The 16,671-nt window shown below is 37.8% G+C and overlaps 2 protein-coding genes across 3 annotated transcripts in view; both read left to right on the forward strand.

Annotated features, from left to right (window-relative positions):
* Positions 1-16,671, forward strand: part of LOC114661946 (ribonucleoside-diphosphate reductase subunit M2 B-like) — a 135,566-nt gene that overhangs the window by 108,113 nt on the left and 10,782 nt on the right. The gene's annotated exons all lie outside the window — the stretch shown is intronic.
* LOC114661948 (uncharacterized) overlaps positions 1-16,671 on the forward strand; it is a 49,605-nt gene that overhangs the window by 23,228 nt on the left and 9,706 nt on the right. The window contains exons 3-9 of one of the 2 annotated variants that reach the window (XM_051934774.1): positions 3,479-3,627; positions 6,374-6,545; positions 8,040-8,153; positions 9,596-9,730; positions 9,964-10,056; positions 10,265-10,378; positions 13,742-13,846. In XM_051934774.1, coding sequence (XP_051790734.1) covers positions 3,479-3,627; positions 6,374-6,545; positions 8,040-8,153; positions 9,596-9,730; positions 9,964-10,056; positions 10,265-10,378; positions 13,742-13,846 — 882 coding nt within the window. The remainder of the gene's footprint in view (positions 1-3,478; positions 3,628-6,373; positions 6,546-8,039; positions 8,154-9,595; positions 9,731-9,963; positions 10,057-10,264; positions 10,379-13,741; positions 13,847-16,671) is intronic. The other variant, XM_051934775.1, reaches the window with a different exon arrangement.

Genomic DNA, 16,671 nt, shown 5'->3' on the forward strand with positions numbered 1-16,671 from the left:
AGACTAGGAATGCAATGAATGTAATTACCCCGATCTACATACAAGGCGAAAGTCTTGCAACATTCAAAGATGATGGTTTGGGATAATTAGTACTTATTAAGTACACCATGGCACATAAAAGAGCTTATGAAGCCTTGAACCGAAAAAAGCAAGATCTCCGAGATCGTAAAAAAAAAAAAGGAGGTAATGTCGTTTTACTCGCTGTACATTTTAGTCAAACATTACCAGTTATTCCACGAGGGAGACCAGCAGATGAACTCAACGCGTGTTTAAAATCCATGGTTCTCCCACGCTCGGTTATATGTCGCGTGTTCTCGGGTAGGTACACCAAGGCACTGCAGTAGTACTCAATGTAACTTTACTTCTTAAATGTTAATGTTTTACTGTTTAATAATTTATACGCTTCTTATATATTGTTCAAATTCTTTTATCAAAATACCAGTGACAGCGCAATGCACGATAACATGGACTGAATACACCATACGCATCTGCCCACGGCCGCCCTATTGTGCGCAGATAGGAGTTGATTCTAAAATAAAATAAACATAAAAAGAGTAATACAATCATCAGCCATAAAGCGGATAGCAGACGTGACGTATTATATGTGTACCACATTTCAAGTCAATAGGTGAAACGGTTTGCAAGCTACAGGTCATTTAAAATCCTGGACAGACCAACGAAAAGCCACGGTAGCAAATTATAGAAGAAGATTTTACTGTTTAATAATTTATATTTATATGAAATGTGCTTCTTATATATTACTTCATATTCTCATATGATAATGATGTTTATGTTGTTTATATTGATTTCTATGTTATTGTAAGTGCATCTATGTGTGTATATGTATGTATGTATATATATATATATATATATATATAAAAAATATATGTGTATATGTATATATAATATATCTGTATATGTGTGTATATGTGTGTGTATATGTGTATATGTATATATATATGACAGCAACACTCATAACAATAACACAATTACATTGACAATCATGTTACGTTATTTTTAAAATGTTTCCTTTCCTTTTTCATAACCTCTTTAACACAGTACTTCTCCGCTGCGAAGCGCGGGTATTTTGTTAGTATATATATATATGTATATATATATGTATATATGTATATGTACATATGTATATATATGTATATATGTATATATGTATATATATGTATATATGTGTATATATGTATATATGTGTATATATGTATATATATGTATATATGTATATATATGTGTATATATGTGTATATATGTATATATGTGTATATATGTGTATATGTGTATATATGTATATATGTGTATATATGTATATGTATATATATGTATATGTATATATGTGTATATGTATATGTATGTATATGTATATGTATATATGTGTATATGTATATATATGTATATGTATATATGTATATATGTGTATATGTATATATATATGTGTGTATATGTATGTATGTATGTATGTATATATATATATATATATATATATATATATATATATATACACACAGTGGTGTGAAAAACTATTTGCCCCCTTCCTGATTTCTTATTCTTTTGCATGTTTGTCACATAAAATGTTTCTGATCATCAAACACATTTAACCATTAGTCAAATATAACACAAGTAAACACAAAATCCAGTTTTTAAATGATGGTTTTTATTATTTAGGGAGAAAAAAAATCCAAACCTACATGGCCCTGTGTGAAAAAGTAATTGCCCCCTTGTTAAAAAATAACCTAACTGTGGTGTATCACACCTGAGTTCAATTTCCGTAGCCACCCCCAGGCCTGATTACTGCCACACCTGTTTCAATCAAGAAATCACTTAAATAGGAGCTGCCTGACACAGAGAAGTAGACCAAAAGCACCTCAAAAGCTAGTCATCATGCCAAGATCCAAAGAAATTCAGGAACAAATGAGAACAGAAGTAATTGAGATCTATCAGTCTGGTAAAGGTTATAAAGCCATTTCTAAAGCTTTGGGACTCCAGCGAACCACAGTGAGAGCCATTATCCACAAATGGCAAAAACATGGAACAGTGGTGAACCTTCCCAGGAGTGGCCGGCCGACCAAAATTACCCCAAGAGCGCAGAGACGACTCATTCGAGAGGTCACAAAAGACCCCAGGACAACGTCTAAAGAACTGCAGGCCTCACTTGCCTCAATTAAGGTCAGTGTTCACGACTCCACCATAAGAAAGAGACTGGGCAAAAACGGCCTGCATGGCAGATTTCCAAGACGCAAACCACTGTTAAGCAAAAAGAACATTAGGGCTCGTCTCAATTTTGCTAAGAAACATCTCAGTGATTGCCAAGACTTTTGGGGAAAATACCTTGTGGACTGATGAGACAAAAGTTGAACTTTTTGGAAGGCAAATGTCCCGTTACATCTGGCGTAAAAGGAACACAGCATTTCAGAAAAAGAACATCATACCAACAGTAAAATATGGTGGTGGTAGTGTGATGGTCTGGGGTTGTTTTGCTGCTTCAGGACCTGGAAGGCTTGCTGTGATAGATGGAACCATGAATTCTACTGTCTACCAAAAAATCCTGAAGGAGAATGTCCGGCCATCTGTTCGTCAACTCAAGCTGAAGCGATCTTGGGTGCTGCAACAGGACAATGACCCAAAACACACCAGCAAATCCACCTCTGAATGGCTGAAGAAAAACAAAATGAAGACTTTGGAGTGGCCTAGTCAAAGTCCTGACCTGAATCCAATTGAGATGCTATGGCATGACCTTAAAAAGGCGGTTCATGCTAGAAAACCCTCAAATAAAGCTGAATTACAACAATTTTGCAAAGATGAGTGGGCCAAAATTCCTCCAGAGCGCTGTAAAAGACTCATTGCAAGTTATCGCAAACGCTTGATTGCAGTTATTGCTGCTAAGGGTGGCCCAACCAGTTATTAGGTTCAGGGGGCAATTACTTTTTCACACAGGGCCATGTAGGTTTGGATTTTTTTTTCTCCCTAAATAATAAAAACCACCATTTACAAACTGCATTTTGTGTTTACTTGTGTTATATTTGACTAATGGTTAAATGTGTTTGATGATCAGAAACATTTTGTGTGACAAACATGCAAAAGAATAAGAAATCAGGAAGGGGGCAAATAGTTTTTCACACCACTGTATGTGTATATATGTATATATGTGTATATATATATGTATATATATGTATGTACTTGAGCAGACAGAGTTAATCCTACAAAAAATCACCTCCAACTATTTTGAAGCAGCTATGATATGCATTGCAGTTTACTTTGCCATCATACCAGTACATTTTTAAGCTTTGCAGTGTTAAAGCCCTGAAATGATCAAACTTGTGTGGGAGCATGATGGGAAACCAACTCTGTATTGGGTAGGTATTCATTAATAAATGGGATTAGATGGTGTAGGTACTGTAGCTGGCACTCCTGTTGTTGGCCAGTACCAATAAGAAGAATTATTGTCAGTTTCTATTCAATTCTTTTACAGACAGCACATCCCTTTTGAAAAGATTCACCGATGATCAGTTGCGTGAGATGCTAAGGTCTAAAAGATTTGAGATCTCCTGCATGAAAGAACCACTTTTGTTTTTAAGTAGCCTTCGAGACAATGGTGTCATCACACAGCATAAGTATGAGGTAAGGGCAGCTCCAAGTGTGCCAAAAACTTTTCTGAGATATTTTTAAACAAATTTTAACATTTCTCTAGAAGTTGTAGGTTTGAATTATTAAAATAATTTGCTGTGGAAATTCTGTAAACAAAATAGGACGATTAGCCAAATGTAATCTCTTTTGAAATGCATTCCCATTGCAGTTACTGCCAGGAGTTTTTAACAGGTGAGCATAATCTGTCGTCACTACAAGTTATTCTATGTTTTATAGGAAGATACTCAATCAGTATCTTACTCTACAAAATAATAATTCCCCCTACATAAATTTTCCCGGATGAAATTAGTTTTAACGTATAGATTTACTTCCTCCAGGGAAACAGGAAGTTATCAATTTCAGTTTGAAATCCTTAAATTTGTTAAGAGCACCATTTACAGAACATGTCAAATGTCATTTTTCTTGCTTATTCTAGAACAGGATTGTGGGTGGCCTATCCCAGCTAGCATAGGGTGAAAGGTAGAAAAGAAAAAAAACCCTGGACTTGGACGCAAGTCCACCTCAGCGCAAACACATGCTAAGGCCGATTGAGCATTGCCCATTCACTTAACCTGAATGTCTTTGGATTGTGGATTGTGAGAGGCAACCCAAGCAGACATTGGGAGAACATCTAAACTGTACGCAGAGAGGACCTGGGATGCAGACCCTGGTTTCCTAACTCGGAGGCAGCAGTGCACCATTGCGCTACCCAGAGAATGTTAAAATATTTTTTTTCTTAATAGAAGTGCCTAAATTTAAATACAGGATATATTGTATATCATCCATAAATCCATTACTTAACTTGTACATAGTTTTTTAGCACTAGATGAAGGGCAAGAACCAATCCTGGATGAGACACGGATCCCCACTATTACCATCATCTTTTAGGGCAGATGTTTCAGACTATGCTCTTGGAGTGCTACAATAGCTGCAGATTTTCATTGTAGACATTTCTTAAATCAGGCCAATTCTTCTTATTTATAAAATCTCATTTCATTATATGGTTGGTTATTACTCTGATTCCGCCGCATCAAGTCTGTAATACTGTTAATTTTCTTTTCCTGAGAAAACCGCTACGTTTTATGGACTGTAGCAGAGTACAGATTCTCAGTTTTGTCAGTTTTTCTCAGATTTACAGTGGCATGCAAACATTTGGGGCCCCTTGCTTAAAATGTCAGTTACTTTAAATAGTTAAGTGAGCAGAAGATTGATAACTGATAACAGAAAGGCATACAGTTAAAGAGGACATGTTTCTTTTCAGCATTTTATGCAAGATTAGTATATTGTTTTTGTTTGGTACAATTGTACAGTGAAAAAAGGAAAGGAGCACCAAGCAACAGTTTGAGAACCCCAAGATATTTGTGGCCTCGGTTAACTTTTCCCAATGTGGCCTCAGACCTTCATTAGCTCGTCAGGGCTATGACTTGTTCATAGTCATCACTGGGTAACCCCAGGTGATGCAACTATCAAAGCTGTATAAATTCTCTGACTCCTCAAACCTTATCACAGCAATCAGCAGCCATGGGCTCCTCTAAGCAGCTGCCTAGCACTCTGAAAAATAAAATAATTGAAGCTCACAAAGCTGAAGAAGACAACAAGAAGATAGCAAAGTGTTTTCAGGTAGCTGTTTCCTTAATTCATAATGTTATTAAGAAATTACCAGGCAGTTAACAGGAATGGTGGAGGTCAAGTTGAGGTCTTAAAAACCTAGACATCTTTCTGAAAGAACTGCTTGTTGGATTACTAGAAAGGTAAATAAAAACCCAGTTTAAATGCAAAAGACCTTCAGAAAGATTAGCAGACTCTGGAGTGGAGGTGCTGCAACACCTGAACAAATATGACCTTCATGGTAGAGTCGGCAGAAGAAAACCTTTCCTGTCGCAAAATCCAGTGCCTGAAGTTTGCAAATGAATATCTAAACAAGCCTGAAGCATTTTGGACACCAGTCCTGTGGACTGATGAAGTCAAAATAGACCTTTTTGGCCACAATGTGCAAAGGTATGCGTGTAGAAGAAAGGGTGCTGAATTCCAGGTAAAGAACATGTCTCTCCAACTATTAAGAATGGTGGTGGATCGATCAGCTTTGGGCTTGTGTGGCAGCCAGTGGTGCCCAGTGCCGCAGGGAACATGTCATTGGTAGAGGAAAGAATGGATTCAAAGAAATATCAGTAAATTCTGGTAGAAAACATCACACCATCTGTAAAAAAAGTTGAAGTCAAAAAGAGGATCAGTCCTACAACAAGATAATGATCTGAAACACGCTTCAAAAATCTAAAATGGAATATCTCGGTTGGGGGGGGGGGGGGGGGGCATTACTAAGTGCTGACCATGGTCAGGGGCCCAAATGTTTGCTTCAGGCCCTTTTCGTTTTTTTGGAATTTTTCGCATGTGAATGATGGAAATAAAAATGTAATCTTGATTAAATTATCAAAAAAAAGTGTCCTCTTTAACTGTATGCCTTTTGGTGATCAGTATCTTCTGCTCACTTAACTATTCACAGTAACAGACATTTTAAGCAAGGGGGCCCAATCTTTTGCATGCTACTGTATTTTCAAATATTTTGTTGAGATCCCTAATTCAGAAAATGCATTTATTGTGGCTGATCTTTTTTTGCACATCTTTTAACTTTGCTATCAACTAGTACCAAAGAGCAATGTAACTCAATATTTTGAACTTTTCCAGATTCAATATTACTTCATTGCTCTTCATCTTCAATGCTTTGTATCTTTTCATTGAACAGGAGGTCAACAGCCTGAAAGCAAAACGACAACGCAACAAAGTTATTTACAGGCTTCTAGTGGAATTGGGTGAAGATTCCAAGAAGATTCGTCTTTTTTGGACTCTCCTGGGAAATGATCTGAAAATGCTGCACTACCTAAGGCTTCAAAGCCTTTCCTGCTCACATTTTAAAGGTGAGCAGATAACAAGCATTATATACAGCAGAGGTATGTACAGTATGTATGTATATGTATGTAGTGTGTGTGTGTGTGTGTGTGTGTGTGTGTATATATAATATATATTATAAAAAGAAATCTCCTGTCCTGGAAAGCAAAATGCAAGTCTACGATACGTGATAATCTCGAAAGACATTTTAAAGACCCGCGAGACCAAGGAGACTTGCCACAATGCGTCTCGCGGGGACCGTAAACATGAGACTTTGTGCCAAGAGATTGTCCCAGGACCGTAGCAAAAAGGACAGCGGCTGTACAGGCTTTAAAAAGCGTGAGAGCAGCTACCCCAACCGAACGCGAGCAGCGTTATACATCCTGCAAGAAAGAATTCCACCACGCCTGCGGACAAAAATAAGACAGGTATTGCTTTTACAACGTCACGCGAGACCAGGCAGTGAGCCATCATTTAAAACAAGTCAACAGACCTCTAAGCTAGCAGTTGTCGGATTGCTTTTGGCAGGCGAGCATCATGTGTTCCCAGCTCTTAAAACAACGACATGCGACAGGCAGAAGAGGCAGCTAGCAAGCAGCAAAAAGACAGCAAATGATCCAAAGGCATATATCCTTAGCGTACGTTCAGCCGCAACACCCTTCACAACGCGAGCAGTATTATACGCCTGGGAAGAAAGAGATGTAACCTCGTGCGGGGCAGGAAATAAAGAAACAAGTATTGTTTTTACAAAAGTTTTTAAAGTAAAAGTGAAAATAATGCATATGTAACAATTCACAAGAAAATAACAATCTCTTTAAATTGTAGATTGCCTGCCTAAGGTAAAGTCTTCCCTGATGAATGGGGACGTGGGAATGAAGGGTCCTTTCATCGGATTAGCGCTATTTCAGATGTGGAATGGCAAATGGGGGAGGCAGCTTGATGACTGAGGTCTCCAGGACTTAAAACAAATCCAAATCATATTATGTAATATCATCTAATGTGAAATTCCACAGGACCAAACCCGGGGGTTGGTGAATGAAGCAAGCAGGGGGCAGAGCCTCCTAGTCTGTAGTTAAAAGAAAGAAAAAAAAACATTTAAAATATTACCTGTTATAGAAGAGATAGATGTAGCCAGTAAAGATACAATTAGAGTTAGAGAAGTATAGAAGAGGGGAAATAAATACTAGGGATGCAAAACTTTGCAGTACTCGCATTGTTAATTGAGCTTTGAATGCTGCAGTTTTAACTTTTACTGGCCAACAGCAGTAAATATTTGGTGTAAGATTTGAAAAAGAGAAATGATGATTTCTCAGTTTTAATAAAAATGTTTTACTTTATTTTGTCACAGCTGTCTAGGAGTGTATGATTTAAATGAGCAAAGAAGGAATATAAATTAATAATTTTTATGCCAAAGTCAGTTTTAAAGAAAGATAGAACCTTATTTTCTTTCTAATATTTTAAGTTACTCCTCTGGCTTTTTGGGGATTTTTTTATGATGCTTTTGATATATATTTTTTTTAAAGGGAAAAGCCCAAGTAATGCTGTTCCTGAAGGAAGTATCGCAAAAAACACTACCCCTAAACTCTCCCTTCAAGCGACGGAAAATCTCAAAAGAACGCAGGAAAAGTCTAACACAGGTAGGCACGAGTTAACAACATTTATTTCCATAGCACATTTTCACACAACAACTTAGCACAAAGTGCTTTACAAAATGAGAAAGTTACAAAAAAAGAAAAACAATTGAGATTAGGCAATAGTATTAAATGATAAGTAACAAGAAAACCAAGTAAGGTTAGATGACTGGGAGGACAGAAAAAAAACAGTTAAGCTGGAGAAAAAAAAAAAAAAATCTGCAGGGGCTCCAAGGCCAAAAAGACTGCCCAGCCTCCACTGGTTATTCTACCTAACATAAGTGTTCCTAAATGAAACCTCTTAGTTTTCAAATTATAGGATTTGATAAAGTTGGTCTTGTGGACACCTGCCTTCATTCCATCATCTCATGGGGCTGCATGATGCCAGATCGCCACCACAGAAGAACCAGAAAAGATGCCAGAGAATAGTAGAGTTTAGTACAGATTGCGGATCCGTGAAGAATATGATCATTCTATACCCATTTAGTCTAATACAACTGAACTATAGCTATGAAAAGCCATATTTATGTAATGGGTTTTTAGCAGGTTTTTATTTATTTATTTTTTTTAAATGTTCCACAGTATTGGCCTGGTGAATTTCTGTAGGTAAAATTTTCCACATTTTATGCGCATAACAGCAAAAAGCCACCTCACCATTTCTTTTAAGCTTCATTCTTGGAATTATAGTCAATTGTAAACAACACAGGTAACCAATGTAACGACACTAAAACTGGTGATGTGCTCGAATTTTCTTTTTCTAGTTAAGATTCTGGCAGCTGCATTCTGCACTACTTGCAACTGATTGATGTCTGTCTTAGGTAGTCCTGTTAAGAGTGCATTACAGTAATCCAGTTGACTGAAAACAAAAGTTTGAATTAATTTTTCAGTGTCTTGTAAAGTTATAAGAGGACTAACCTTTGCTTAATTCCTTATGTGAAAAAATGCAGTCCTTGTGGTCTGGTTAATATGTGATTTAAAGTTTAAGTCGGAGTCAATGATTACCCTTAAATTCTTTACCTCAGCGTTGACTTTTAAGCTTAAGGGAAGTTTATATCAAATGCTCTCACCATATATTCATGTTTGCCAATCACTAAGACTTCCATGTTTTTCTTATTTGACACCAGCACCAGTCCTAAAGAATTTATTTGTGTATGTAAGTATGTATGTACACTGCCTGGTTTATATGAATGCAGCGGTCCATTTGTTTTCTAACCAGGTTATAGGAACATATGGTACAAGATTATGTGCTCAGCTTAATTTCACCTGTGTGCTTTTGCTTTTGGTTGTGTATATATATACCTATATACCTGTAGTTGCTGAGTCATTAATTCCTCCTGTGCATTCCTTGATGTTTCCAGCATACAAGAACCACCAAAAGTTTACAGTGGAAATGATTTGGCATGTTTATATTTTTGTAAGTAAATACATTTTTTTGAATATATATTTAGTTTCAGGACTGGCAAAAAAGAGAACCCGACTCCTCTTGAATGGAACCAAAGACTTAAATATGTACGGCCATCCTGCTTTTTGTCACAATAAATTGAGAGATTCTCTTCGGGATGGCGTTCAATTAAGTAAAACAGGTAAGGCCTACTAAATTTCTTACTGGAGCTTAAATGAGCTACTCTGTCAACTGTTCACAGCTGAAGATTTCATATGGAAGTTGTATTAAATGTATGTGCACCAGCCCAGTTATGTTGGAGATTCTGTCATTGCTTTTTTTTTTTTTTTTTTTTTTTTTGGAGATCTAGGACCTTTTTGTTTCATTGACCTTTCACCAACTTCAACCATTTTTTTCATATCTTTGCAAATATAGGAAAAATTGGACATGCTTTAAAAAAACGAGCTCTACTGACTGCATCCTCCACGCCACCAGCTATCAAGAAATACACTAGGAAGTACAGCACCGGTATGGCAAAGAACAAACATTTCTTCTGTTTTAATTTCACTGGTTTTCCTCATTCACTGTAAGTGTAAGCTACCTTAACGGTTACTGTTAGATTTTAAAAGCACTCGGCATCACATCTCCCAAAAACATCATCACAAATTTGTATAGGAAAATATGAAAGGTTGCAACATTGCATTAATTCTTTGCATTCTGTTATCTTTGTTTAAAGAAAAGGTACAAAACGGAAAACAACAAATACAACCTGTTAAAAGACTGAAAGGACAGAGCTGTTTAACACAAGGGACAAAGTCGTCGAAACGCAAAGGAAAGAAACGTCTCAGGGGTATGTGCCTGTCTTTAGGTCCAAAATCTTATCTGTTAACATGTTTGGAGTGTCTGTAGTATGATATGCGATTCCTGTTTATTTTGTTTGTTTTTCTGTGCTTGTGAAATGTGTATGGAACCATAGTTTAAAAAATCTTTTTGCTGGAGGTGATAGCCTTTTATTTTCTTCCACTTGAAATTAAAAATTTCTGTGGTTTTTGATGCATCAAGGATAATTTCTCCATGTTTGACTTCAAGACATGTTTGCCCCATTTTTCCCATGAATGTATGCTTGTACAGGGTGGGGCAAAAATAACTCCCACATTTTGAAAAATCACTGTGGGGTCCCCAAAGCAAGTAGAGGGGTGCGGTCCGTTCCGTTAGGTAGGGTACATAATAAAGTTTTCAGTCGTCACCATGCCAAGGTCGGGTGAGCACCGAGGCTTTGTAGTTGAGGCTTTTTTCAAAAATGGCGAATCTGTAACTGCGACGCAGAGGGCGTTTTCGCACGCGGTTCGGTTTATGTGCTAATGAAAGTGTTCCAAACCGGAAAACAATTTTTCTGTGGGTTCAAAGAGTAAGGGCAACAGGATCTGCACTGAAGAGAAAACCACCCGGACGTCCCAAAAATGTGAGAACACCCGAAAACATCGCTGCAGTGAGGGCTTCGATTGAGCTGTCTTCAACACGGAAACATGCCTCAGCTCTCTGGATTTCAGAAAGAACTGTGAGGTGAATTTTGCATACTGACCTTCATTGTGACATTTTGTGACTTTTTTCTGTGGGGGTACCTCAAGGCTGAGGTTTTCAAACATCGTCCTCGGTCCTTGGACCAACTAAAGGAGGCCATTCAAGAAGAAACTGAAGGAATTTCGCCCGACATGCTAGTGAGAGTGATGGAAAACTTCCAAGAACGGCTCCAAATGTGTATCGGCCGTCAAGGCCACCATTTGGACGATATAATTTTTAAAACTTAAAGTAAAAAAACTTTTTTATATCTACATTTGGGAAATAAAAAGTTTTTGGTGATACCTCGTACCATTTTTTTCAATCCCCCTTTGAAATGTGGGAGTTATTTCTGCCCCACCCTGTATTAGGGAGAGGGGGAGTTGAAAGCTTACTGAAACTATAAACTAGTTGCTTTGAATGAGCATATTATTTTTAGGTAGTATTACCCTGCAGTTATTCTGCTGTGACAGCCCAGGGTTTCTTCTTTGGTCAAGTAAACAAAAAGCTTAATAAACCAGAGTGGTTTGTATCCTCTGATTCATCAGTTGTTTTTTTCCTCACCTTTTCTTTCTGAATATGGTATTTAAACAGGTACTTCATGATTTAGGTTCGCTGATTTGAAATATAAATAATAATCTTGTCCAGTGTTAGCTATCTTACTTTTCCCATAGGCTACGTCCACACTCCATTTTCATTTATAAACGGCATTTTCAAAGGAAGATGATCCATGTCTGCACTAGCATTTTCATATCGTTTAAGAAAGTATATCCATCCACACTAAAACGTACCAAAAACACATATGACCAGGGCCGTGCTGTTGGAGTTGTAGAATGGAAGTCGAAGGCAATTATTGGATTATTGGGGTCAGAATTACCGACTCTGACTAAATGTAAATTGTAATGTGATATGGAATCCTTTCCAATGTCAGATATACGAATTTGATTAAAATATTTTTTCTTTCCAAGATACATTTTAATTTACATTGAAGACTGATTTCTATATCATTTTCAAAATAACATATTTAAGCACAAAGTCACAATGGCAAAAAGAGTTTTAACAAAGTGTGCTGTTTCTTGAACACTTTACAGTCGCAACATATTGCAAATATTATCTGTGTCACTGCATTGTAGAGGATGGTGCAAAAGTATGTGATGCTAAAATCACTTTTACTTGTTCCAAAAAGAATGTATCAAATATAAAAATAACTTGAAGCATTTTCATTCAAAAGTTTTAAATGCTGTACTTAGCGTTGATGAAATGCCTTGCATCTTGTGTGCTTTCAAGCAACACAGTAATTCTATTAGCATAATTACAAATAGAGCAGTCCCAGTCGGTAGTACCATAAATTGAGGAGTCAAGAGTCGAATGTTTTTTTGTATCAAGTCCACAGCCCTGCGTGTGATGTAGACGTTCAGCTATACTTGGTATGTGTGTTTTGGCTGAATAATCCTTGAAAGGACGGCAATGCCATCGGCCTTGGGATTTACTGCAAAACTGCAGCAACTTTGCCAAACGCAATTTAGATGCATACAGTTTAAGCAAGTGTCGTGGAGAGCAACTTTTCTATGTCCGCCAGGTTGGTATATGGGTTTCTTCTGTGAAGGGTGACCAATCCTGAAATGGGAATTTGTAATGAGCAGGATCTAGTAGGGGAAGAACCAATGCAGAGTGTGATTAGAAGCTGTGTTTCTGAACGTCTGTTTTCCCCCATCGCCACTGCAACATATAGTCTGCGTTTTCAGAAGGATACGACTCTGAAGAGTGTGTTTGTTTTTAAGTCTCCATTTTCTGGGTTTAAAAATGCAGAGACAGAGTGGACAAAAGATGAAAATGGAGGTTAATGTTTGAGTTTTAAATGAAAATGTATTGGTCTGGACATAGCCTATAGAGTGCTCACTTTAACACTTTGCCAAAGAAATTAATGGTCCAAGCCATTCCTGGCAAGATTGTGTGCTGGCAAAGTCATGTGCACAGTTCTTGTAGATGCTGAGGATGTTGTGCATATTTATTACATCCCTCAAAAGTGCTGCTGTGATTTCTTACGCCATTTGCTGAGATCAGTTTGGGATTATGGTGGAGAGGAGTGGTGAGGAACGCTGTTAACAACCATCCTTCTACTTAATCACAAAATGCTCTGTCACATTCCATTGGTTCCAAAGAGCATTCAGCAAAACTGTGGATTTGAAGAATGGTCACATCCACATTATTCTCAAGACCTGGCCTTGTATGGCTACAGCCTTTTCATAAGTCTAAAGGGCAACCTCCTTCTGTTGAATGCACCGTGCCAATGGTTAAATACATCAAGTTGGCTAAAGTGTTCTTGCAAACAAAATGGTTTATTTGAATGGGATGGCAAACCTTTGTTAACATCATAACAAGAACACTGGGTTCACCAGAATTCTGCTAAATAAATAGGCTACTTTGGCTTTAATGGTGTTTATCTTAATAGGCCAGGCTCAAAACCTTTTCATCACCCCTAGTAATTTGTGAATTTCCCCTTGGGATTAATAAAGTATCTATCTCTCTCTCTCTCTAATTTGCATGGGAAGCCGTTCTAATGTAAAATAAAGCATTTTGTTTATCCTCTGTACAAGTTTACAAATATCTACAAAATTAAAAAAAATTAAAGTTTTCCTTTTACATCATTTTACAGTACATTATAATGAAGAGAGGGAGACGTGGAAAAAGCCAGTTATACCCGTGTGGTGTGGCAGTAAGAAAGGCTTTTTGTACAAGGACAGGCTTGGAAGCATTCCAGGTACAATTTTGTTTAAACTGCTTTTCCCCTCTTATTTGATAATGTAAGTACCTATTTGCAAGAAATGCTGTTTTTTTGTTGTATTTTAGCTTTAAGTCAGGTCAGGTTAGGTTGGGGAGCATGCACTGGTACAGCGCATTGCTGCACCCATCACATGACAAAACCGCTCTGGATCCTGGTTGGCAACCCCCCAGGCAGACACGCGGTCCAGTCCTACCCTCCGGAAATGACCATCTATCTGCTCTGCCAGGTATTACATGGCAGGGTCGCCTTGGCCTGGTCCAGCTACTTGGGCCCTCAACAATGAGGATTCTGTGAGCTGGATCACCCTCAGGAAATTGTGCCACATGGCCATAGTGCCATAACTGACAATCCCTCACAATGCAGGTAAAGTGCCTCATTCAGGACTCCAGTGAGCAACCGCTCATTCGACACAAAGCCAAACCAGTGGTACCCAAGAATTCTCAGAAGAGATACAGTCCAGTCTTCCGGTTACTGGATAGCATCCATGTCTCACAACCTACCGTATATGCTCGCAGATAAGTTCTCCCGCGGATAACTCGGGACTTGATTTTACCGTATAATCTGGTATTTTATAATGTTGGTCATATAAGTCGAATGTGGAAAACTCACGCTATTGGTCCAAGAGATTATGATATGCTAACACCCACCTGAGAGAGTAACCTACATGAGCACACGGTAATACCCAAACTATTCTGAAGAGAATTTTGCACTCTTTTGTGTTTCTTGTATGTCACACCCACATACACCTTCATCGTAAGAGCATCCCTTATCTATGATGGAGCGTTCGATCAGAAGAAAATATGAAGCTGGTTTTAAGTTAAAAGTCGTTGAAGTGGCAAAAGAAATTGGTAACGGCGCTGCTGCAACAAAATTCAATTTGTCTGAGAAACTGGTGTGAGATTGGAGGAAGCAAGAAGATGAAAAAAAAAAAAATTCCAAGTGTTGCATTTTTGAACGGGCATATAAGTCGGGTCTGATTTTTATGATCATTTTTTCGGATTTCAAGACCCGACTTATACGTGAGTATATACGGTAATAGCAAAACAGGAAGCACCAGGACTCTAAAGACTTGGACCTTAGCTTGAAGTGCTTGGTCGTAATTTATACATCAATAAAAATAAACTGGAAGGAATATAAGTAGGCAGAGTTGACTCTGTATGAACAACAGAGACATGCAGAGAACCAGACTCAATAACCAATAATTTAAACCCAAGAGATTGGTTTGTATAACATGCTTTGTCATTGAAAGAATCCCCTTAGAGACGTTCATATCACAATGAGACAGTATTTTATAAGTAATAGTTAAACTGAAATGAATGTTCTTCTCAAATGTATGTTCTACCTCAGCACATGTCTTCACCAAGTCATTTTGTGCCTTTCTCTTCATATGCCCCAAACTGAAACGGCCTCTACAGAAATACTCATCCCATTGATGCCCTCTTTTATTTGTTCGTGATTGTGAATTTGTGCATTTGTTATCTTGGTCCATTCCAACTTTACATCATGTTCTGACTTCATTGATCACATCTGACCTCATCTGTACATTATTTAATGTATCTTAGTAATACTGTCTATGCAGATCTTCACATCTTCCAAGTCTACACCTCCCTCAGATTTCTACAGGTCACCTCAACATATCTCACTGCAGTCTTTATTCTCACTTCTTCAAAAAAATGTTTATTGCTGACGTGCCCAAATACACTTTTCACACTCAAGTCTTCATCCGCAGACCACCAGTACTTGTTTTAGATGTTAATTGCCCCATGTAATTTATAGTGGTTGCTGACTTGTTCATCTGACTTCAGTTACAGGAAACTGATGAGCAAATATAATCATCCTAGATATATAGTGCAAAATTAGATTATAAAGAATTTAAGGTCACTGGTGTGGGGGAGGCTAGTGGTGGTTGGAGGGGGCACTGGTAAAGGGAAACTGAACACACTTTAGCAGAACAGGACTGGCAGCAATACTTTCTTTTATGCTTACCATAAACTGATCCAGCATGCTGATGTGATAGAACAGACAACTAAAGCCTTATGGGAATGACGTTGACTCTTGACTAACAAATAAGGGGAAGAAGCAGGTCTTCAGTTCAACAAGTCTTTCCCATGAGGCTTTAGCTACTAGGTCAGCGCTTCCCGATTGTGGGTGCGGTGCGAGCAACTGTTGCTGGGGGTGCCAGAATCCATCGAGGAAGAAAAATGAAAAACATTATTTGTACAAAATCTTAATTTATCTATCCATTCCTAAATAATTAAATGGGCAGGCCATTTCATATCAGTGCAATATGCTGCTTGTTAAAACGGATGACTTCCGCACTTATGCGCACTTACTATTTATTCCTTCTATAAATTTCTTTATAAAGAACATTGTTTCATACTTGTATTTTGTGTGGTTGAGGTGTGGAAGGCTGCTCTTTCCACCCTCTTGTTAGCTGTGAATAAAGTATCCATTATTCATAAAGCTTCAATTGGTGATCTGTTTTTCTGCATTAGCCTCATATTTTTTCATACTTCTTCTCAAACCAAGGGGGTGCGAAATCGGCCTCGTTCGTCACAAGGGGTGTGAGGGTAAAATGAATCGGGAAGCGCTGTACTAGGTTATGATGTGCGCGGTTATTCTTTCAGTAGTTAGAATTTGCGGAATTCACATAGGCTGTGATGGACTGCTCTGTTAGCCCCAGTCTTCTAATCCTGAGTTCTTTAGCAACCTTAGATTTATCTTTAAACCAGAGTATGCACTGTTTAAGCATATCGGAAGCAATACCACTGCATTTGTTTTAGGAAACAACATACAACTTA

The sequence above is a fragment of the Erpetoichthys calabaricus genome, chromosome 12 (genome assembly GCF_900747795.2).
Source record: "Erpetoichthys calabaricus chromosome 12, fErpCal1.3, whole genome shotgun sequence".
Lineage (NCBI taxonomy): Eukaryota > Metazoa > Chordata > Cladistia > Polypteriformes > Polypteridae > Erpetoichthys > Erpetoichthys calabaricus.